Below are 22,308 nucleotides of genomic sequence, written 5' to 3' on the forward strand. Positions count from 1 at the left end.
AGAGCTGTGTCTGCAAACAAGGAGAGCCCCTCTTTTCTCCCCATATATGGGAATACCCAGAGAGTTTGCTGTAGACCTGAATCTTGTTGCCTGGAAGACCAGAATGGAGGGAAAAGACACACAAGCTACCAGAAACCCCAGGCTCTGCCTCCTTTAAGAGACTGGGAAAAGAGTCTCAGAAAAGAGAAGTAATTTTCCCCAAGATCTCACAGGGACAAGGAGGGCTGGTGTCTCCTGGCTCCCTATCTATCCATGCTTAGGCTTCGTGCTGGGGATGAGCTGGCCCCAGTATAAGACATCCTTCTGGCTCCCTAGAGCCAGGGAAGCATTACCATGAAGCAGGATGGAGAAGGGAGGAAGTGGGGTGGGGTAGCTCAGTGTGCACAGCACAGGTCACAGCTGTCAGTGGCAAGGACAGGACAGAAAGGGGAAGGAGGGCAAGACAGCCTCAGAGAACCTGCCTTTGGCACTTTGCCTATATCCATAGCTGTCTCTGGGGTTACACACACATGCGCATGTGCTCACACACACACACACACACACACACACACACACACACTACATACACACCTACATAGACCACATACCATGCACACACATATGTAGCTGCCTCTGGGGTTATCCTAACACACACACACACACACACACACACACACACACACATATACACACACACATATACACACACACCACACAAACACCTCCCATATAAACACCACACACATTTACACACACATACCACACATGAACCACATATAGAACCTCTCACCACATACCACATACCACAGACACACTAGACACACACACATACCATGCACATATACACACATACACCATACACACTACAGACACACACAAACACACCACATATACATATACACACACAACACACAAATACTACCATATACCACACATATACATATAACACACACAAACACCCCCATATGCACACCACACACACATACCACACATACTACATATACAACCCCCCTACCACACACCACAGACACATTAGACACACACACACATACCACACACACACACACAACCCTCTAGGTTATCAGGGAATTTACTGGATGACTAAGGGTGGGAAGAGTGGCAAAGCCAGGGGAGAAGATGGATGTGGTGGCCAGGGAGGCTCACAGAGAGCTCACCACTCCACTGCCCTGAGGTTCCACAGCCCTGTCACGCCAGCACCTTTCAGGTCCGGACATCGAGAATCTACTATGCAAACGACAGGGTCCACCTCAGTCTGCAGCTGTAGTGGGAGCCTTCTAAATTTGGCTTCACCCACAGTTTGTTGCAGAAGATCCTGGGTGTGGTGACTGTGAGGGGAATTGGCATGGGTGAATTTCGGGAACTCTGTGTAAACAGATATTAACTATCCATCTTTTAAAACGGCAAGCCTTCCCTTTCCGGAGTTTGCTTGTTCTAATGACCTTGCCTTCTGGGGGACATCGGGGAAGAAGCTGTCAGTCTGATAGTGTAAGAGGAACGGGAGAGGGGCGGAGTGTAGCTTGCCACAATGTGGCCAGGCTTTCAACACTTCTGGCTGCTTTCGGCAGTAGAGAGAGGAGGAAAGATGGTGTGGTTTGTGAACCTGAGAGACACAGCTGAACAGGAAGTACAGGCCAGCTGAACTCTTGCTGAACAGGAGGATGCTGCCAGGTGCCTCAGAGCCAGAATGCCTTCTGTCCCGAGTGTCTGCACAGGGCTGCCCGACCCTCCAACAGGGATAAGAGGGCAGTTGCGTGTATACACTGTGCATGTGGGCATGTACACACAGAGATGCCCAGCATCCAGAAGGAAGGTTTCCCTCCTTACTTCCTGGACTTCATGGGGACTGTTGCTAGCTGTTAAAGTAGAAATTGCAGCTTACTGGGCAAAACTAGCATCCTCACATTGCTATCAGAAAGCGCCCCAGCTCTCCTGACTCTCTTAGGAGAACAGATGCTCTAAACTGCAGGGGCCATCGAATCTCCATGCCAGGGGACAACACCTGAATTCTTAAAGTTACTCTTTGGGTATGTAGTGCTTGTCAGGGTGCCAAGAACCCTCCTTGGGCATGGTGGTCCAGGAATCATATAGTGTAGAGGTAAGAGAATAGTCTGGACCACCTGCCTGGGGTGAAGCCTGGCTCTACCCATACCATAATGGGACCCTTATCAAGTTGGTTGATTCCTCTCTGCCTCAGTCTCCTCATCTGTAGAATGGGGGTAACGCAGGGCCTTCCTCAGAATTGGGTCAAATTTCTTTTTCCTCAGGGTCTTGAGGGCAGGAGCATATAAAAGGGGCCCAAGGCTGTGACTGGGGTGCCTCACCTTAAGGTTGTACACAGTCTGCCTTTGATCTGTTTTACACCCTGGGATGTTGCAAAGAACTCGGTTTAACAACAAGGTTGGTGGCTAAAAATGGCACATAGCAGAGTGATCGGGCTCTTGAGAAACAGGTGGGTGGGGGAGGGGAGGGGAGGGGACACAGAGAGGGCTGTGGTTAGGATGCCTGAAGTCCAGGGGTCCAGCCTGAACCTCACTGATACCAGCCATTCTTGTGACCAGATGTGAGTTTACTGAGGGGAAAGACACAGGCAGGCCCCACGGTGCTCATTAGCATGTGAATAAGAGCCTGTCACAATGGGAAGCTACTGTGGCGACTTCCTGGTACATACCCAGAAAACTGTATCTCTGTCAACGTGTCCTCTAAGGGTCCAAGGGACTTGATCCCTCTGCTGTATCCACTTGGACAGGTATTCATTCTCTTCTTAAGGGATGGGGGAGGGGGGTAGCTTGTCGGGAGCCAACTTTCTCTCCCATCTTCTCTGAGAGCAAGGAGCTAGAAACTCAGAGCTGGCCCAGCTCTGACAGATCTGCCTGGGGCCCAGAGTTTGGTTGGAGACATCCATCTTTAACAAGAGGGGAAGCATCCCGGAGGGAGGGACTTGAGCAACAGCTGACCAGCTATCTCCTGCTCAATGTTTCCAGTCCCAGCAAACAGCGGGTTGCTCTGGGCTGATGGGTTCCACTGACTCAGCCACACTCAGGCCTGGGTACGTGTCCCTGTCTGATGAACTCCCACCTTCCTCCATGACAGGAACCTCTGGGTTCTGACTCACTTCCTATGGCTTTAGGGGAAGGGGCCTATGGGCTGCTACATGTGTATGGAGGGTGAGGCGGGGTGAACATTAAACAACATAGACAGGAGGCAGACCTCTGTGTGTGACCATTAGAGAAGGTCTCAAGTCTTGCTCAAGAGGCCAAGTTACTTCTCTGTAACTCTATTTCTTCATCTGCAAAGCAATATTGCTACCTGCTCCTCTAAGCTTATGTCTAGGAGGGCTCTCAGTTCGTTGTGGAGAACTGGGTGTCTATAAGGAATGGATCAGTGACAATTCCTCTTTCCTCCCTTAGAACAGACATGAGTATCGTGGATCCCCTTCCTCAAGAAACCATGGCACAGAGTGAAAGGACAAATCCAAAATCCCTGGCTGGTCTAGGCCTTTAGTCTCTTCACCAAATTCCTTGCCCTGCATGCCAGTCAGTAGTGAAACCTGCCCCACCAGGCCCCAGTTTGTGTTCTCACCCTGACAGAGCTCCGCATGGGCCCCAGGTCATGGTTGTAGGCTTCTACCATCAGTACGTGGGACGAGTTCCGTTCCCTGTCCAGGGGCCTTGGCCCTCGCATCAGGAGCCCGCTGCCTACGTGGATCCGGAAGTTGTTGCCATGGTTACCTGTGGAGCAGCACATGAGATGCATGGGCTGGACCGGGAAGAGGATGCTTATGAGATAGAAGGCAGTGAGTTCCAGGCCCTATGGCACATTGGTCCTGCCCACAGGACTTGGGCATTGAATTAATTATTAATTAATAAATCCCAGCATGAAGTTGCTACTTGTCTCAATGGTTTATGTTCTCAAGTGAAAGATATACACATAGCCTTTATACAAGTAGCTACATTTCTCCCTTTTTGTCCAATTAAAAAGGCTCTTTCCTCTCAGATACACATTGAACATAATTATAACAATTGCGTAAATTGTAAGGTATTGTAAGGTATGATATAACACCCATTTGGAAATGTGGGTAAAGTATTCTATCATCTATCCTAACTGAAAGAATTACAATTCTGTGTCTCAAATATGTTTGATTTTAATTTGTATCACCATCTGAAAACCATCCGTTCACTTGGGAATTTGGTTAACGCCCACAATGGCCTAAGAGAGGAGGACATGGAACTGAAGCTCACTGGCCTCTTCCTTATATGAAGCATAAGGTCTAACCCTGTCTCCACACTTCCACTTCTATTGGGGATATGGAAGCTTGAGGAGAACCCTAGTGTCTGTCGGTGAGTGAATCTAGGATGTAGCGGACCCGACTGGGCCGGATTGGTACCCATGATCTTGACTTCTCTCCGGGGACACACTTATTCACACTTGGTCCCTGGAGTTCATGCAGGGTGGCTGCACCCCTGATCCTGCAAGCCAGCAGGTGAGTGGCGTTTCATGCTCTGGCTGTGGTGAACAGCTCAGGGGCGGGCTTGTGTTTCTAGGGGGACTCTCACCAGTGACTTTCCCAGGGGATGCCCTGACTTCCAAGGTTTTCTCTTTCACGGTGTCAGCTTTGGGAATGCTGTAGCATGTGGAGCCCTTAGGTACAAGGCCAGCATACCATTCTTTGCTTAGAATACATTCAACTTAGTGTAAACAGTCAGGGGCCCCACTCTCTCTCTGAGTTGCAGCCTGTGTATATGGTGCTTGGGCATCTGATCTGCTCAGACAAAAAGAAGTGTCTCCACAGGGCAGCGGCCATCCTTCCTATCCCGCAGCAACCGACTTACCGTGGAGGATGCGGTACCAGACGCGCCCAAACTCGCCCTCGTCTGCATCCGTGGCTTTCAGCTGAAGGAGAAGAGACAGTGGAGTTATTCCTAACCCCAACACACGGAGGGGAGCTGTTTTTTGCAGTCCCCATACCTGACCCCAGGCATGTATGTGCATCCCTTTTGTTGTCCACAAGGACACCCCACCATCCTATCACTGATGTGGTCTATGTGGCCCCATCCAGGACCACCTACCCCTATCCCTTTCTCATGAGAGACAGGAAGTCCATGCGGGACATTACGTCATTACTATCTGGCCTAGGCTGAACGAGGCCACTCCACACCTCTAGGACCTCCTACCAGTGAGGCTCTTGATGTCTTAGGATCAACATGAGGGTGACTCTGAAGCAGCCGCCGCATCACTGAAAAGCCTACTCTAGCCTGAGTGAAAATGTTTAAAAGTTGTGTCCCTGGAGCTTCCTGGTCAACTTGCAGACAGTTCTGCCGAGGAGTTCCCCATGATCCATAAGTAACCTACGCTCCTATAAACTTACTGGTTTGCCAAGGTAGCACTGGGTGGAATCGTTTGTTTTTGTCATTAGTGCCCTGGATGGGGTGAGGAGCTGTTGGTATATGCCACCCCGAGGAAAACTTTGCAACAGAATTGGTACCTATTGTGATTTGGATGTGGAATGCTTCCCTGTTGACTTACTAAGGCTGGAGTCTACCCTACCGTTGACTGATAGCCTTCTGGGGCTCGGACCCCTGTAATATGGAGGACTCCCTTCATGGGCAGAGCTTCCCCTTCTCTGACCCTGCCCCAGGAATTCAACCCCCTGCCCCTCATTAACTCTACCTGCAGAATGTCACACAGCCTTAGTCAGGTTCAACACCCTTTCTCCTGATCAGAACCCATTCAGTTAGCACCCAAGATTCCTGAAATGCTTCCCCATGCTAATGAGGCATTTCTGAACCCTAAGCCCTCAGCCAATGACCTTTGCCCATCCTGGATGTTTCTACTCCAAATTCTCCAACGCTATAGAAGTATTGAATCACCCCAAGTAAAGCTCTAACTCCCTGCAGGTGGTCCTGGTGTGTCTTATACACTGTATATACTCACAGGGCTTGGCCCCTACATGGTGACCCTCTTTGGGAAGGTTGTGGAGCCTTTAGGAGGCAGTGCCTCACCCTGGAAGATGTGGGTCACTGAGGACTGGACTTCAGGCCTTATTGCCTGCCTCTACTTCCCATTCACCCTTTGCTTTTATGGATGGGGATTCTGAGGGGAGGAAGGGGGAGTCAAGAAAGGCCAGGAGTGATGGAGACCTCAGGCAACCAGTAAACGCTGTGAGACGCAGGCTCCATTGAGCAGTTTGTTTAATTGGGGAGAATAAAGGCTATTTAAACCTTTGGGGAGTGGATAGAGGCTTTTATTGGCTGAGGCTAAGGTGCTGGGAATGCTTCATTTGCATAATGAGGAATTCCAGTCAATGCTGGACATGAACCTTATAAGGAGAGAGGAAGTTTAACCTGGCTGGTTATGGGACCTCCTCTGGTTGGGACAAAGGTGTGGGGCACAGGACTACGCGTTCCTGGACATGCAGGCTTGGGGTAGGTGAGAGAGTGGCCTTCACTCCAATGGCTCTCAAGACGAGATTTATGGGGCTGGACACCACTCCAGCTCTGGACCAGCTCCTCCTGGTTCCATGGTACCCCCTGTCCCACATGTCCCCATTATAGATGCAATATGACCAGGCAACCTTACACTACATCCTTCCTGCCTTCTGCCAGGATGGACTGGTATTCCAATGAAACCATGAACCAAAATGCGTCCTTTACCCTTAAGATGCTTAAGTTAGGACATTTATTACAGCAATGGGAATGCAACTAAGATAGCACCCGAGCGGAACCAGCAAAACGCATCTGCTGTGGGTGATACGATGTCTATCTGAGGCTGCTCCCTCCGAAGGGTGCACTAGACACAGTCACTGCAGCAGCTGCATGGCCTCTGCTGTGGGTGATGATGTGCAACCGAGGCTCAGCAACCCAGAAAGAACTGGCCATTGCAAGGGAAGAATTACTACAGGAAAGTGGCACACGGATGCCATCCCTCATGACAGCCTTTGGCTTGGCAGAAGAAATGCTGAAAAGGGAGATGGAGGAGTTATCTGGCTGCTTCCTATAGCTGGCCAGACGCCAGGGAGAGAGAATGCAAGTTAGAGCCGAGATAAATCGGTTTCCTGGGAGGCAATGGCTTGGAACCCATGGAAAGAATGGAAGGGTAAGGAGGAGTGGGATATCAATCTTTAATACAGAGAAAAGGGGGGAATCTATGATTCAGGATGCAGGCCGAGACCTTAACTACGGCCCAGTACAATAAACAATGACAATCAGGGACGCCTTGGTCTCTAACTGATGGAGTTGGAAGAAATTTATTATTTTTGCACATATGTGTGCAGATATGCCATGAGTATGTGGGTGCCTGCAGAGGCCAGAAGAAGAGAATGTTAGATCCCTGGGAGTGACCATATATGGGGACTAGGAAACAACGGAGGGCCCCTGGAAGAGAGGCAAGTGCTCAGCTACCCTGCCATCTCTCAAGCCTCAGGGGAAAGACTTTGAAACAAGGAATAAAAGAGCCTCTCCCAGGCTGCCTTGTGAGGCCATTGGGACAGAGAAGGATGGGGGCAGTCTGAGCTGGGCAGTCGAATAAGAAACTAGTGATGTAGCCAGCCATTCTGCCTTGAGCTGAGGTGGCACGAGCTGAGCCAATAGGAGAGAAGCAAGTCCCTGATGGACTGGCTGGTATAAGCCAATAGGGACACTGGGTTACATCTGACTAAGGTCTTCGTGGCTAGCAGGGACTGGGGGGTCAAGGAGGAGTGACAAGTATTGCTGTGGGAACTGGGTATATGGGAGGTGGTGACTAATAGCCAGTTTGTGGCTTTGAGTACTGTGTTTACCGGAGAGTTACAAAAGGAGTTGATTCACCAAGGGATGGCTGTGGGGCTTGGGTGGCTTTGCCGAGCTCCTTGGTGGGATGTGACCTTTACAAAGTAGGAAGGGCTCTGGTGAGTCCCAACCATTTATACCAGTGGCTGCGCAACGCTGTGTCCCTTTAACACAATTCTTCACGTTGTGGTGAGCCCCAATCATAAAACTATTTTTGTTGCTGCTTCATAACTGCAATTTTGGTACTGTTATGACCATCATAATACAGATATCTGTGTTTTCCGATGGCCTTAGGTGACCCCTGTGGAAAGGTCGTTAGATGCCCCCTCAAGGGGTCGTGACACACAGGTTGAGAACCACTGATTCTGACCAACATGGAAACTGGTTTTGTAAGGTGATAACCCCAAGATGAGGGGATGGGTGAGGGGTCAGAGTAAAAGGTCACCGAAAGATCCAGGCCACTGAAAAGCAAATGTGGTAAGATTTGCGTTGAGCCAAATGCACTAGGGGAAATATGGCTGGAAGGGCAGACACTATGCCCGAGAGCTTCTGGAAGGATTTATGGGAGAGGAGAGAGGAGGAAGTGACAGGGTGGAGTAGGAGAGACAGATAAAAACATGCAATGGGTGGGCAATGATCCTTTCAGAATAAGCTGTACTCGTCCCCCTTTCAAGAAGGGACAGCAGGCTGGAGCGGGGACATACACCTGCCGTTCCTGTGTAGTACACACAATCAGGAGGACGGTCACAATTTTAAAGCTAGGACGCTCTGCAAGGTCTAACCTGGACTCCAGAATGAGAATCTGTATCAAAAACTTCACCCAGATGGGGACCTTTTCAGTAATCAGTTGTGGCCGATGGCTAATGACCATGGTACAGAACCTACCAGAGCCAGAGAGTCTGTCCTTTAGCGTGGGCAATGACAATGTTGTAACACTCACACGTAACTACCAGTCCAGTCGAGAGTCACAAGCTAGCCCCACCTAACCCGTGCTGGGCAGGGAAGCACATGGCAGCCCCATGGGGGGGGGCCCAGGATGAGGACAGAGGGCAGTTAGTAGAGAATGATTGTGTATTCTCGGGGGTCAGATGTGGTAGAGCCCCTAACCATGATGTGGTGCCCAGTACTGCTCTTTGGATTGTTGTCTGCTTGCTTGTTTGCTTTGAGAACGTCAGTGACACGGTGGCAAGATCCTACCACGTGTCACCGGATCTTGCTAGTTTCTTTGGGTGTCCCCCTAGCCGCTGAACCACACAAACACCGACACTTGCTTGCAGCACTGCTGCTTGCAGAATAAGATGGGCGTTCAGAGATCATGGCCATCCTCTGCGGAAACGTTTCACTGCATAAAGCCAATCCCGAGTGTTTTACAGATTTGAAAAAGCCTCTGGAATAACAGTAACAGGAGTCTGAAGAAAGGCATACCGTGTCGGTACAAAAGGGCATGCCCAGAAGCCGTACAACTATGAACTAATTAATTATCCCAGGGTTGGATAGGCTGCTGGCCAGGGAGGCCCTGTGGGACCCCCACATCAAATGGGCCATTGTGACTGCTACTGGTTGTGTGCCAATATTAGATGGTAAAGTCTTATTGCTGAAGACGTTATATTCTTTTGTTGAAGAAAGCAACCTAGAACTGAGCCAGGAGCTCCCTCCTTGCTGGCTGGCTGTATAGGTCAGGAAGGCACTGTGCAGGCGATTAAGGAAGAAGTGTCACAATCTTATTCTGTTACGGACCCTATATGGACTACATACCAGGCACAAACGTCCTCTCTAGTATAATAGTGGACTGTATGTATGTCTCTATACATATATACACTTTGCAAAATGTGCCCTCTGTTACAATAGTGGTTTAGCTGTTAAAGGTGATTTTCTATTGGATTTAAGGCTCACTTCATGGGGCAGAACTCATATTTGGTACTGTGAATTAGGGCAAAACTTTGTGGCTGTGGAGGTCATAGCCCCCAGTAGCAAGGTCATAGTGGTTGTTCTGTTTAGCAGATGTGATGTGCCTGTCAAATAACCTCCATGCATTTATATTATATAGATTAATATCTATTGCTGCTGTCAGCTCCGGGCAGGATTTTTCCCCCCCAGTGGACAGTAATTACTGAAAAGACTCTTGGGTGGAGTTGCTAGAAAATCCGGCAGGAAACTACATCTTCTGTAGTCGTGACCCATGCTGGGGTGAGCCTTTTGATGATGCACATGTTTTTGAGTTATTTATTTTTGAATCCTGTATGTAACTCTAACAAAGCCATTGGTTAACCTTGATAGGCTTGGGTAAATCACTTCTTTGGTCTGAGGCCACTGTTCTTCCTTGAGTGAATATGTTTGTTCTTGTCTCCCTCTACTGACCCCACACTGAGGAAGGGCTTTGTGCAATGCCATGTTACTACTCTCTGGCACATAGCAGGGTTGTTTGCTTTTGTGTTGTTGTTTTGAGATTAGAGTTCAAAAAGTCCAGGCTGGACTTGAACTCTTGATCTTCCGGCCTCTAGGTCCCAAGTGCTGGATTACAGGAGGTCATCACCACACCTGGCTTTTAATATATTTGCTGAATGGAGATGTAAATGACTAAGTGGCCAGTCTCTGGTGAGGGACTGAGTTGACCCTCAGCAAGCACCGATAAAAGACGCGTGCAACATACAGCATCGAAACCTTCAGATCTTCTGCGAGCCCAGCTGTTTCCCCATTTTTATTTCCCCTTGATCCTGTGAGTCATCCCACAACTGCTCTGGCACTGGTCTCTCTCTTTGCCATGGTGATCAAATCAGGTTTTTGTGACATGCCACTCAAAGTTCTAATACAAATTTCCTTATTTTCACTTACTGGACACACTCTTTTGGGGGAAAAGTCGGAAGAGAAATCCTGCTTGCATCGATCAAGTCAGCAGAAAGACTGCCCTGCCCCCACTTGCCTAAGGCAAGAGATCCTGTCCTTTTTGTTTGTTTGTTTGTTTTGTTTTTTCGAGACAGGATTTCTCTGTGTAGCTCTGGCTGTCCTGGAACTCACTCTGTAGACCAGACTGGCCTCGAACTCAGAAATCTGCCTGCTTCTGCCTCCCAAGTGCTGGGATCCTGTCCTTTAACTAAGAAACACCGGGTTCCTACCCAGCACTGACTTGTAGGATAACTCTGGGCAGTCTATGCCTACCTGGAGCTCAGCCTTGTCACCTGTTGGGAGGGATGGTGCTGGATCACCAAGGCTCCCTCCATGTTTAGCAGTACACAGGAAAGCTTTGGCCCACTCCGGGGTTGGGAGACAAGGCTCTATTTTGTGGTGAAGGCCATAGATAGGTCTTAGACGTGCTTGTGCTTACCATCATGGTGTATTCTGAGACCGTAGAGTCCCTGATGGGCAAGCCACACAATATTTAGGCTCCTAAGCAGGCAGCTGGTTGCCAGGGGAGTTTGGTATTCTGGGAAGAAGGGAGGGTTGTGGGTGAGGGTTGGAGTGAACCTGGTACCCCACTCACACTGTGAATGCCCTGTCTCTCAGTCTGAGACATGTTGAAATTTGAGAAATGGCACACACTTCTGCAGCCAGATAAGGGACATTTTCCGAGAATCCAGGAAAAACAGGGCCTAGGGACCCTGCAGAGGAGGTCTTGCGGGTTTCAGGGCCCACCACCCCGTGTCTCTCTGCTTACAGACCCTCTCCCTGGTAACCTGATGGCTGGCAGGCACTGAATAGTCGACCATACCATTCAAATTCCCAAGGGGGGTGGTGATGGGAGCCCCAGGCCAAGAGGCAGTTAAACCTGCCCCTGCCCTGACCAGTGTTTCCGCACATGAGAGGGTTCCAAGGCGACAGGCTGGAGTGAGCCAGGCGAAGGCCTCTCTCTCTTTCTTTCCCACTCAGTTGCTACTTCTACACTCCCACTTGTCCCCTCCCCAAGACAGGCCAGGACTCTCCCAACAAAACCAGGCCCAGGAGAAAAAGCAGGAGGAAAGGCAGTCTGCTGCAGGCTCTGCTGCACAACATAGGATCACAGCCGGACCACTGGCATACCTCGGATCTCCTGGGACAACTGGGAAACCTGGCCACTGAGAATACAGACCTCCAAGGGTAGGCCGAGAGGTCAATGCTGAGAACTATAGAGAAAGCCAATGTAAGAAGTGGGGGAGACCATTATTGGGAACTTGGGAGGCCGTGAAGGTGTGCTCAGATTCAGGGAGCCCGACTATTACTCTGAGAAAAGAAATAAGGTCCAGGAGAGGGGAATGGCTAAGCTAAGGCCACACTTTCTCTGTGGGATTCTAAGGAAGTAAGAGCATGTAGAGAGATGCTTTCAGAGGAAGGTTCCAGTAGGAAGGGGGCTCCTTGCCTGGTCTTCAGGAGTATTCCCTCTGGAACCGACGGTTCTTGCTGGCTGGCAGCAGGGAATCTGGTAGGCGGCTGGGCTTGCCTCAAGCTCCTGGGCCTGGTCTCCAGCTCTCTAGTGTCACAGCCTGCCACTAGACTGTCTCTGGCGTCTGTGCAGAAGTGGCCCTGGGGCCTGTAGCCTCACAGCTTCTCTGGGTTCTGAGCTGGTGGGATGCAGGCCTTAGCTGGAATTACCCTAGCCTTACTGGGGCCAAGTATAGAGAGCCAAGGGGGCAGCTACTTTCTGTCCATCGGGGATGGCAGTGGGTATACGCCATCCGTGCTCCAACTCAGATGCCGGGAAAGGGCTGATCTATGGATGCTGCCCACTCAGTTGGAGTGCTTTCCAGGCCCAAGGCCTGGAGGGTGGAGGCCCTTAGCAGTTAGACAAGCATCAGAATTTCCAGCCTGGAGCAGCTGCAAGGGCTGGGAGGGGTTGGGACATGGGCTGGGTGGCAGGTGGGTGGAGAGCACTGGATGCCCTCAGTCAGCTGTGCCCAGGAGCCAGGACTTAGGCCCCGGAGTTGCTGGTGAGTGCCCAGGTTGGTCAAGGGAGTTAGGAGGCTAGCGGGGGCACTGGGTGGCCATGCTCCCCGATTTCCCACAGTTTCAGGGAGGGCCTTGTTGGGATAGAGCCTCCCCTGTGGCCTGGCTTTGGTGTTAGAACCCGAGGGAGATACAAAATCAGCTGGGGAAGTGGAAGCTCTTCTCTCCCTGCCTCAGGTCCAGTATTTGAAAATTCATTTTGAAACCTTTGGAATCAAGTTTGCCTGGCATTTTGTAATATCTGTTTCTCCTCTGTGCTCCAAACAATGTTGCACTGGTTGCCAATGAGACGGCAGGAATGTTTGTCTTTAAAAAAAAAAAAAAAGAAAAAGCTTGCCTGCCTGGAGGAGAAGCTTGAGAAGTCTGGGCAAAACTTCTGCTCCCCACGGGCCATCAACCTAGGCTGTGGGGGAGCCAGTGCCCCTCTTGGAGCTGCCTATCAATCACGCACTACCCACACCAAGGCTCACCTACTAACTGTCCAGTTTAGCTTGGTCCTCTGTCTACGAGGACCAACTGTGGCATTCCCCGTGCAGAAATGTTCAGCAGACAACAGGGTTACGGGGCAGGCTTCTGCCTTCACTCTGTCAACTCTTTATGGGTTTTATTCCCAGGTGTGTCTGAGTGACTCAATGGGCTCAGAGAGGGCTGGAGGCTTGAAGGGGGACGGGAATTGGGACACCCGGTCTTGTCCTTTGCTTGCCCATGTAGCATGGGTTTGGCCTCTTATGCTTTTCCTCAGTTTCCTGGAGGCAGGCTAGACTGCATCAGGAAGTACCCTTGGATCCAGGCAGGTGAAATACGTATTTGGTGGGCCTGGGGGTGTGTGGCCAGCTGGGGCCAGTGCCCTATGTAAAGGAGGGATATCAGAGAAGCCAATAATGAAACTGGCATGTCACGAGAAGACAGGCATGCAGATATCTGGAAATCAATCTATGTATGTATGTATGTATGTATGTATGTATGTATGTATGTATGTATGTATGTATGTATGCATCAATCTATTTATCTGTCTATCTGTCTATCTGCCCATCTATCCATCTGTCTGTCTATCTGTCTACCTGTCTATCTATCTATCTATCTATCTATCTATCTATCTATCTATCTATCTATCTATCTATCATCTCTCTCTCTCTCTATCTCTCTATCATCTACCTATCTGTCTGTCTGTACATCCATCCGTCCATCTGTCTGTCCACCCACCCACCCACCCATCCATCCATCCATCCATCCATCCATCCATCCATCCATCCATCCATCCATCCATCTCTGAGTCTCACGTAGCTCAGGCTGGTCTCAAATGCCACTAAAGCTTGTCTTGAACTCCTATCCCCCGATCCCACCCCCTGTCCCCGAGGACTGAGATGACTGACACACACCACTACCCCTGGTTTGGAAATCTCATATTGACCTTGGGCTACTTCTAGGACCCTGCCAGTCCACCAGAGCAACTCACACTCTGACTTGCGCCTGATTCATTAAGTGGCTTTCTGACTCTTAGGGCTTTTAAGTTTACGACTGTCTGGTAATTGCTGAGAACTGATTATAAAATGCCAGAAAGCTTTATATATCCCATGTTCTTCATAGCAGAGGGGTAGGGGATGGCAGAGAGAAGCCACGGGTATATACCCAGCCCTGTCACTAATCAGATGTATAAGATTCCTCTCTGTGCCTCTCTATGCTAACCTGTGACAAGCTATTAAGGGAGCATGCCTAACTACTGCCCCCCTTCTAGCCTCCAGTCCTCTCTGAGCCCAGTGAGCCACTCAGACACACCTGGGAATAAAAACCTATAAAGAGTTGACAGAGTGAAGGCAGAAGCCTGCCCCATAGCCCTGTTGTCTGCTGGACATTTCCACTATCCCTGCAGAGGATCCATCCCGCACAGGGAATGCCACAGATGGTCTGCGTAGACAGAGGATGGAGCTAAATTGGACAGTTAGCAGGTGAGCCTTGGTGTGGGTAGTGTGTGATGGGCAGCTCCGAGAGGGGCGCTGGCTCCCCCAACAGCCTAGGCTGATGGTCCATGGAAAGTAGAAGTTTTGCCCCCCATTGGCTTGCTCCAGGTAAGTCTCACTTGTCCCTGTCTGGGATGCAGCTTCTCTGCTCTGATTCTCTGTCCTGCCCTTGTAGGCACCATGAACACAGAGGGCTCCAGCCTCCTTAGCCCTCCAACCTTCCTTACGACCCCTGCCGCTTCTGGGACTTCCACCCAGGCTGCTGACCCTGTACCGATCCTCATCGCCCTGGCCTGCATTTTTCTGCTTCTGGCCTCTTGCCTGCTGTTCATGATGCTGTGTAAGCCAACTGCCCTGGACCCTGGCCGCCGAGGGGCCCGGGAATGCATGCCACATCACCCAGTGAGCCCCAGTGAGCCCAGGCTCCGGCTCTGGAAGCGCCTGGGCTCGCTGCGACGCTCTCTGCACAGCTTCCGACGAGGCAGGCCTGCTATCCAGCGGTGTCCTCTGCCGGACTCTGATGACCACCGAGGTGACTATGACTGGACTGAAGCCACCATGATGTGACACAGTGCCTGTCCACACACAGGCTCACCCGAGACCATTCTGTCTCTGATGGAACCTGACATCCCAGGCCATAGGACAGTGGTACCAGTACTCTGGACCCCTAAAGCACCCCAGTATTTTCCTGTGTGTTTAGTCTATGTCCTTTCCCAGAAGACTCTGAAGGCCCCTAATTCTGCTTGTTAACAGACCATTGAATCAAAAGATGAATACCCAAAGGCCTCTAGACCTTTACTCTGGGGCTCTGAGGTGTAACTTGAGGCACTGGAGCACCTGTTTTGGAAGCTAGGTATCTACTAATCCTAGGAATAGCACCCTATGGTCCCCCAGAAGCCTTGTTTATCTTCTGAAGATTCAGCTTAAACCAGCTGCTAAAAGGTCCAGGTATCTTCGCTAAGTGGGGTGCTTGCATCCCTGCATCTGGCTAACCCAAGGAAAGGGACTCCAGGGATCTGTTTCCTGCCCCTTCTGGTGGGTCTTATTCATTGCCAGCTAGGGCACTGGTAAGAATCAGACCATGAGCATCCTTTAGTGGCATCTGTCAGGACAGCCTGGGAAGACCTGAAGACAGATTAAGATGTTTCCTGTATGCTAAGTGTGGAAGCTCACACTTGCAATCCCAGCATTCAACAGGCTGAGGTGGGAGGATTATCTAAGGCAGCCCGAGCTAAACGTGAAATCACAATGCAGATAAGATCAAAACAAATCAGACAAACAAACACTAGGCTGTTGTCCAAGGCTAGGTGGAGGCTGTATCACCATGGTAGGAGGCTAGCCACTGCCAGCACCAGAGGCGATGCCACCTGGACCCCTAAAGCACCCCAGGATGCATGGCAGTGGTACCATGTCTTCCTGGGAAAGAGGTGGCCTCCTCTCAAGATAGCGTGGACCAGACCTCCCAGGATCAAGGCTGGAGGATCAAGGCTGGATGGCACTAGCTGTGCTCTTTGTGGTGTGGCAACAACCTCATCAAGTAACAGGTCAAAGCAGGCCCACTCGTGTGGTGTGGGCTGCTAGGGATCCTTTCTCTCACCCTCTCATGCCAGCCAAGGCTTTCTGCATCTTAGACTTGAAGATGGCGCAGAGGGAACCTGAGATGCTTAGCTCCTGTCCCAGAGTCAAATGATCCAGGAGCCCATCACAAGGCTGCCTACCCTAGTTAAGCCACTTAAGTCTTCCCAAGGACTAATCTCTGGTTTTGCTGTTACTTTGTCCAGAGCTGTCACTGTCTCCTCTGTGTCCACTGGATGTACCCACTCTACAGTGTGCATCTGGCCACTAGCTGCAATTTATATTTCGAGCCTCTCGTCCTGACCAGACACTTCAGGCAGCTGAATGATACTGTCCTCCCTGCTTACCGTTTATGCTTTATTAGTACCAGTAGTTCGAAGCCTCCTTTGTTTTCCAATAGAACTGCCCCCTCTCCCAGAATTGCTCTTGTGTCTAATCTGCATCAGGGAGGCAGGCAGCATGCACAGTCTCATCTGCCTTCTTCCCTATGAGCCCGGGAGCAGCAGGGAGCCAGATCTTGTGCCAGCGCTCACTGTACCCCACTCACCAAGGTTATCAGCTGTCAGCTTGACGCACACCCACACTGATCTCCCAGTGCCCCAGTGCTCCCACAGCCTAAAGGAAGGTGGTTCTCCAAGCATGCTACAGAGGTAAGGTCACTGTGCCTTGCTCCTGCGTCCTGGAGACCTCAGAAAGGGAGGGGTGCATCTTTGCAGGATACTTCTAGGGCCTAGGAGAAAGTGTCCTGAGATGCTGAACATCTGAGAAGTGAGGAGAGCAGAGGGGTGGGTAGGGGGAGCCCATGTCACTCAGGGACTCCAGGATGCAGACTCAAGTCTTACAAATGTAGAAACCAGAATTTCAGGGCTGGGGAAAAAAAATCAGCTTCCACTCCAAACCATCTTTAAACAATTCCCTGCCCCCCCCACCCCCATTTCTTCAGCTCCCTGAAACATCTCAGACTAAAATGTAGGAACGAGGCTCCCTTATGACCTGCTATGTTGTCCTTAGTTTGGGTGGGCTGCAGTTTCTGGGGTGCCTATCAGTGAGCTGAGAGTTGCAGGTACTAAGCAAGGGTGGGGCCCTATTGCCTCATGGTGGTGGTGGTGGTGGGGCTCTAATTCTTTCTTAGCTGAGGCCAGAGGAAGGGACCCATTTCCTCCCTCCTGGAGCCAGATGCTGGATGCCTCTGGTCTTCCTGGAATCTATTGAGAGTCTTTCTGAGCCTCTCCTGACAACTGACAGTGCCCACACGGGGAGGTAGACACATTCCCACTTCCTACTCTTCTTTTCCCACTGAGCCAGAAAACAGGCCGTAGTGGCAGGCCCATCTTTGCTGAGTTGGCTTACCCTTAGGATGAGTCAAAACACTGAGGCTGGTGAAATGGGCCATTCATTCCCTGTCTTCCCTCCCAGCAACTGAGAGCCCCCTTCCCTCTCCGTGTGTGTGTGTGTGTGTGTGTGTGTGTGTGTGTGTGTGTGTGGTGTGCTTCATTTTTAGGGTCCTCCTCCCTCTGGGCCTTTTAGCTGTGGCTCCTATACTGGGCCAAGGAGCTCTTCCTTTTGCCTGCTTCCTTCCAAGAGGGGAGCCTGGCCAACAAGCCGTGAAAGCAGCTCTGTTCTGGCCTTGCTGAGCCCTGGCTCTCGCGCTCTCTCTCCTTGATTCCTTTCCAGGAAACAGCTACTTTCCTCTCTCCACTGCTTTGAAAGGCTCTGGGGGACGCCAAGGTGAGCCAGGGCCCTGTCCTCAGCTAACACAGACTGTGGCCCATTCTTCTCAGAAGGGAGGAGGGACCATTTTTCTTCAAGTACAAGCCACTTCCAGCCCACCCTTGGATCCCTGCTGTCCCCACCCCTTATAGTATGATGCTATCGAGTATGAATACTCTCAGGGCTGAGCAGAGCCCTGCCTGGTCCTAGCTTGCCACCTACCTGCACAATGCTGTGGCCTTCTGGGATGTCTTCGGGGACACTGGCCTCATAGCTGCTTTGCAGAAAGATGGGCCGGTTGTCATTCACATCCAGAACTGTGACAAACACGGTGGCTGTACCCGTGCGCCTCTTGCCTACAGGGCCATTGTCTGTGGAGGGTGAGGGGTGAAGAAAAGGTATTAGAAGCTCTGTATGCCAGGCCATCAGCCAGAGTTACACAGTCCTTCATCTGCCTCAAGGGATGGTGGCTCACTGCCCTTCTGGACCATCAACACCACTAACGATATCCTGGGGCTGACATAATGCCACATCCCAGGGAGAGCCTTGTCTGGCTCATTCAGTCTTCACAACAAGCTAGGGAAGCAGGCAGGATTCTCCATCCCAATGCACAGCTGAGCTAAGCAGGGCACTAAAGAAGGTGGGATGAACGGTCAGATCCTCAGAGCCTAGGCACACTATTCATTTCATAAAAGGGGCCTATGGAGACATAATTAAGTTGAAGATCTTGAAGGGAGGTCAGTCCCCCTAGCCATTTAACCAGTGATTCAGTGACTTAGAAGGTTCTGTACTCTGATCACAGTGCGTGCCTGTAGCTCCTCAAGGAAAGCCAAGGCAGGAGGATTATTAGAGACCAGTTATTTGAGTATTGCTTGTCTCAAAAACCAACCACCAGCAAAGAGAAGGTCAGGTGAGGGGTGGGGCATGAGCCAAGGAACCCCAAGGCCACGGGACCTGGAGGAGCAAGGAAGAGTTCTTCCCAGAGGCTGGGGGTGGGGTTCGGGGTGTCTGTAGCTCTGCCCAGGGCATGGAATCCAGTCTCCTCCTGGCCACCTTCTGATGAAGACATTTTTTCTTTCCAGCAGAGTGGCCATGAGTCTACTTATTGGCCTGCATGTGGCTTTACCCTTCTTTATAGTTGGGAGCACATGATAGCCACTGAGGGGTAGTCACTCACCCCACAGTGCCCTGTGAGTGTGGGGGCCTTTCTTCACTAGCCTCGGGGCAGAGGGTTGACTCTAAGCCGGGCTCCCCAGGGTAAACTCTGCCTGGAACAGCCATGTGGGCAGTGTGCACGACAGCTAGCACTCACCTATGGCCTCCAGCACCAGTGTGTACGCAGCCGTGGTCTCACGGTCCAGGCCGACTACGGTTCTCACCACGGCATCACGGTAGCCCACACTAAACTTCCCATCCACGTTTCCCGCTGCAGGCAGAAGAGAAGGAAGACTTGGGTTGTTCAGCAGAGTTCTACAAAGTGACGCACCATGACTCTCCTCCTGAGTGGGAACCTGCACAGGATCCCTCAGAGGATGCTCTTACAGGTAGAGGGTGCAGCTTGTATGAGCACCTACTGTGTGCCAGGCACTCCAATTATGGACTAGTTCCTTTAACCTCCACTTGATCTGCAGTTCTGTATCCTGTCCTGTGCTCCTCCTGTATGTTCACTTTGGAGCGTGGGTCCTGCCCATGTTGCCCTAGCATCTCTCCCAGAGGAGGCTGAACAGCTGACCTGGGTAAGGGACATTTTACACATGGCTCAGGCCTGACTGGGGTACAAGTGTGAATTTCCCAGGACCCTCATCTTTAGGGATAGTGAGGGGCTGAAAGGACTACAGCTCTCTAGGCGGGAATTCAGAATGGCATAGAGGAGCATGTGGACAGGAGACAGGTGGGCTTGGTGTCCTTGAGTGGCGGTCCCCTTGTTGGGTGGAGCCAGGGAAGGGACTGTCTGAGACCAGAGAGGGAGAGACGCCGCCTGTGTGAGCAGGCTGCAGTACAGCACTCTAGCCAGCAGAGGGAGCCATTGTACTGTGCTCGGAACAACTGGTTACAGAGATTGACAATCTAGAAGGGCTCAAGGCAGGTGAGCAGGTAGAGTCCCTTTACAGGTGCTCTTTACATGGCTTGCCTCTGAGAGGAAAGACCCAGAAGGTTCCTCCCAGTCTAATGTGTCTTCTGCAAGAGACAGAACCCAGTTCTGCATGGGGCAGGCAGGAAATAAAGAGCAATTAGTGTTAGCGGCAGAAGCTCTCGGTTGATGTCATGTGGGTGCCTCACCAACTATGGCTTCCTGGGATGGTCTTTGGGCTAGGAGGTGGGAGTGAAGAGGAAAGGAGGGGAGAACCTGGGATCCCTTGCTGCTGAGGAGAGGTGACAGGGAGGGTAGTGTGTATGCTGCATATGTGTACAGGTATGTACACATAGATGTAGTATAGTGTGACGTGGCTTCAGGTGGCTCGTAAGCAGAAAGAAGGTGGGTATGGGAGGGTTACAGGGATGTGTGTCCTAGTGCCTGTCAGGTGGGTCAGGCATCAAAGAAAGAGGAAAACGGTTATAGCTCGTGAGGTGACAACCATAGAGCATGTTTGTCTTTTCCCACGGGGTCTACCTCCGTGGCAGGTTCACTTTCTCCAGAGAGCCAGGACAGGGCCTTATCAGCTTTAGCCACAACTCTATTGAACATGTTCCAGCCCAAACCAAACCCATCTCAACCAACAGATTTTATGAGTCCCCGAGGAGGGATGAAGCCACATTCCTGTAGTGACTGCCTTCTGAAGTGGGGTGAAGGGACGCCCCAGGCAACACTCTGTCCCCTCTGCCCATGCCCAGCACACCTTCAGCCTCAAAACTCCCAGCAAGCCCTTGGGGGCGGGGGGGGGCAAGGAAGTTGAGGCTGATTGCCACCCCCTCCCCCTGGTCCAGGTCCCTGCCAGGCAGCAAGGGCCGTACCTGTGATGAAGTAGCTGAGCTCCGCATTGAGGCCCACGTCATTGTCTGTGCAGTTCAGCCAGACCACGCGGAACTCACGGGGAACGTCCTCAGACACGGACACGTTGTACACGGCAGGGAAGAAGGTGGGAGTCTCATCGTTCACATCCAACACTGAAAATTGAAGGGACACGCTAGCCCAGGCCCTGGCTCCTGCTGTAGATGGCTGGGGCCATACTGCAAGGGTTTCCAAGGTGGGTTGTGGGCTCCAGGGGGGCTTATGTGTCAGTGTTGTCTGGTTATGAGTCCAGGAGGCCTGTATGGTGGCTAAGTCATCTAGGTTCAAACTGACCAGAGCTAGCACTCCCCCTACCACACTATCTATCCCTGACTGTCAGACTGAGAGGAGCACAGAGCATCCCCACCCCCAGGAGGCACTTAACAACAACAACAACAACAATAGCAACAACAGCAATGTGGCTGTCTTACACAGTCCACAGCCACGCCTCTCCTCCCAGCATCGTTCTGAGGTGGGCATTACCAGCCACACTCTAGGTGGGAGGACAGAAGCCCAGAGCAGTTGGATAACTTGTCTACAGTCACATAGCAATACAATGGAGGGGTCATGGTCTTGGGGAACTCGATCATAGATGGAGGGAGGGATTTGGGGGATCCTAGGAAGCTGGCTCTGAAGTTTATCCTTTCTAAAAACTTAATTTCCCTTAAATATTTGTGTGTCCAGCCTTCACAGCTGGCCACTCCTCCTTGGGTATACGGGGCTTAGGGTGACCCTTACAAGTGACATGGCCTCCCCTGCTCTCTGTTGGTATCGCTGGGAGAGGTGACAGGCCATTGTTACTATCTATGGTTTTTGCTGAGCTTGGAAGAGGTTCTTTGAGGGTCCTCTTTGAAGAGGAAGTCACCTCATACTGATTATTTGGTGATGAAGTAGGCCCCCAAACTGGCTCCTGCCATCAATAAGGGGGTCTTGTATCCATAGGAGAGAGGACAGCTGGCTCTGAGACCCTTGCTATGCCAGGTCTCGACTGAGGAGGACCAGGCTGTGTGTCTGTGTTAGGCTCACTGCTGGTCTCTTTCCATGCACCCTCTGGATAGAGAGCCAGGGCGGCCATGCCAGGTTAAGCCCTGCACGTATGTCCTCAGGCTCGTTCCTGCCTCCATCCACACACTGTCAACGTCTCCATCTTTCTCAGAGCTAAAACCCATACAGATGGGAAATTGTATTTCATCATGCAGGTGGGCATAATGGCATTTGGCCCCAAGGGGTGAAGAATCTGGGAGTGGAGGCTCCTAGCGACCCTCTCCCTATACCCTTCCTATCCATACCCATCACATCCATACCCTTCCATAGGAAGCCCTATGATTCCACACCCATAGAACAGGGGGTCTTCTTTACATCTGAATAAGCACTGGCTTTCCTAAGATGACAGGCTTGC

At 51.2% G+C, this 22,308-nt stretch overlaps 3 protein-coding genes across 13 annotated transcripts in view; 2 read left to right on the forward strand and 1 right to left on the reverse strand.

Annotated features, from left to right (window-relative positions):
* Cdh23 (cadherin 23 (otocadherin)) overlaps window positions 1-22,308 on the reverse strand; it is a 393,766-nt gene that overhangs the window by 85,395 nt on the left and 286,063 nt on the right. For all 7 annotated transcript variants that reach the window (NR_045556.1, XM_017313930.1, XM_030245069.1 and 4 more), the window contains 5 exons: window positions 20,873-21,025; window positions 19,233-19,346; window positions 18,143-18,291; window positions 4,830-4,890; window positions 3,580-3,728 (listed from right to left, as the gene is read on the reverse strand). Coding sequence is in view for 6 of the 7 variants with exons in the window: in XM_017313930.1 (XP_017169419.1) it covers window positions 3,580-3,728; window positions 4,830-4,890; window positions 18,143-18,291; window positions 19,233-19,346; window positions 20,873-21,025 (626 nt within the window). In the remaining variant the exon portion in view is untranslated. The remainder of the gene's footprint in view (window positions 1-3,579; window positions 3,729-4,829; window positions 4,891-18,142; window positions 18,292-19,232; window positions 19,347-20,872; window positions 21,026-22,308) is intronic.
* Window positions 1-22,308, forward strand: part of Vsir (V-set immunoregulatory receptor) — an 83,444-nt gene that overhangs the window by 41,292 nt on the left and 19,844 nt on the right. The gene's annotated exons all lie outside the window — the stretch shown is intronic.
* On the forward strand, window positions 11,351-15,417 carry Gm17455 (predicted gene, 17455). Of its 5 annotated transcripts, none has more exons than XM_006512963.4 (2): window positions 11,351-11,877; window positions 14,811-15,417. In XM_006512963.4, the coding sequence occupies exon 2, from the start codon at window positions 14,816-14,818 to the stop codon at window positions 15,200-15,202; it is 387 nt and encodes a 128-aa protein (XP_006513026.1). In that variant the 5' UTR covers window positions 11,351-11,877; window positions 14,811-14,815; the 3' UTR covers window positions 15,203-15,417. The 5 variants fall into 5 exon arrangements, with proteins under 5 accessions (XP_006513026.1, NP_001157846.1, XP_006513024.1 ...); NM_001164374.1 differs by having other exon boundaries at window positions 11,584-11,834; XM_006512961.4 differs by lacking the exon at window positions 11,351-11,877 and adding an exon at window positions 12,182-12,673.

Source organism: Mus musculus, chromosome 10 (genome assembly GCF_000001635.26).
Source record: "Mus musculus strain C57BL/6J chromosome 10, GRCm38.p6 C57BL/6J".
Classification (NCBI taxonomy): domain Eukaryota; kingdom Metazoa; phylum Chordata; class Mammalia; order Rodentia; family Muridae; genus Mus; species Mus musculus.

Coding starts and splice junctions, on each gene's coding strand:
- Gm17455 (XM_006512961.4), top strand. CDS start 12,304: ATGCAGGCCTTAGCTGGAATTACCCTAGCCTTACTGGGGCCAAGTATA. Junction 12,674..14,810: donor AGTTGCTGGTGAGTGCCCAG/GTTGGTCAAGGG, acceptor CTGCCCTTGTAG/GCACCATGAACACAGAGGGC.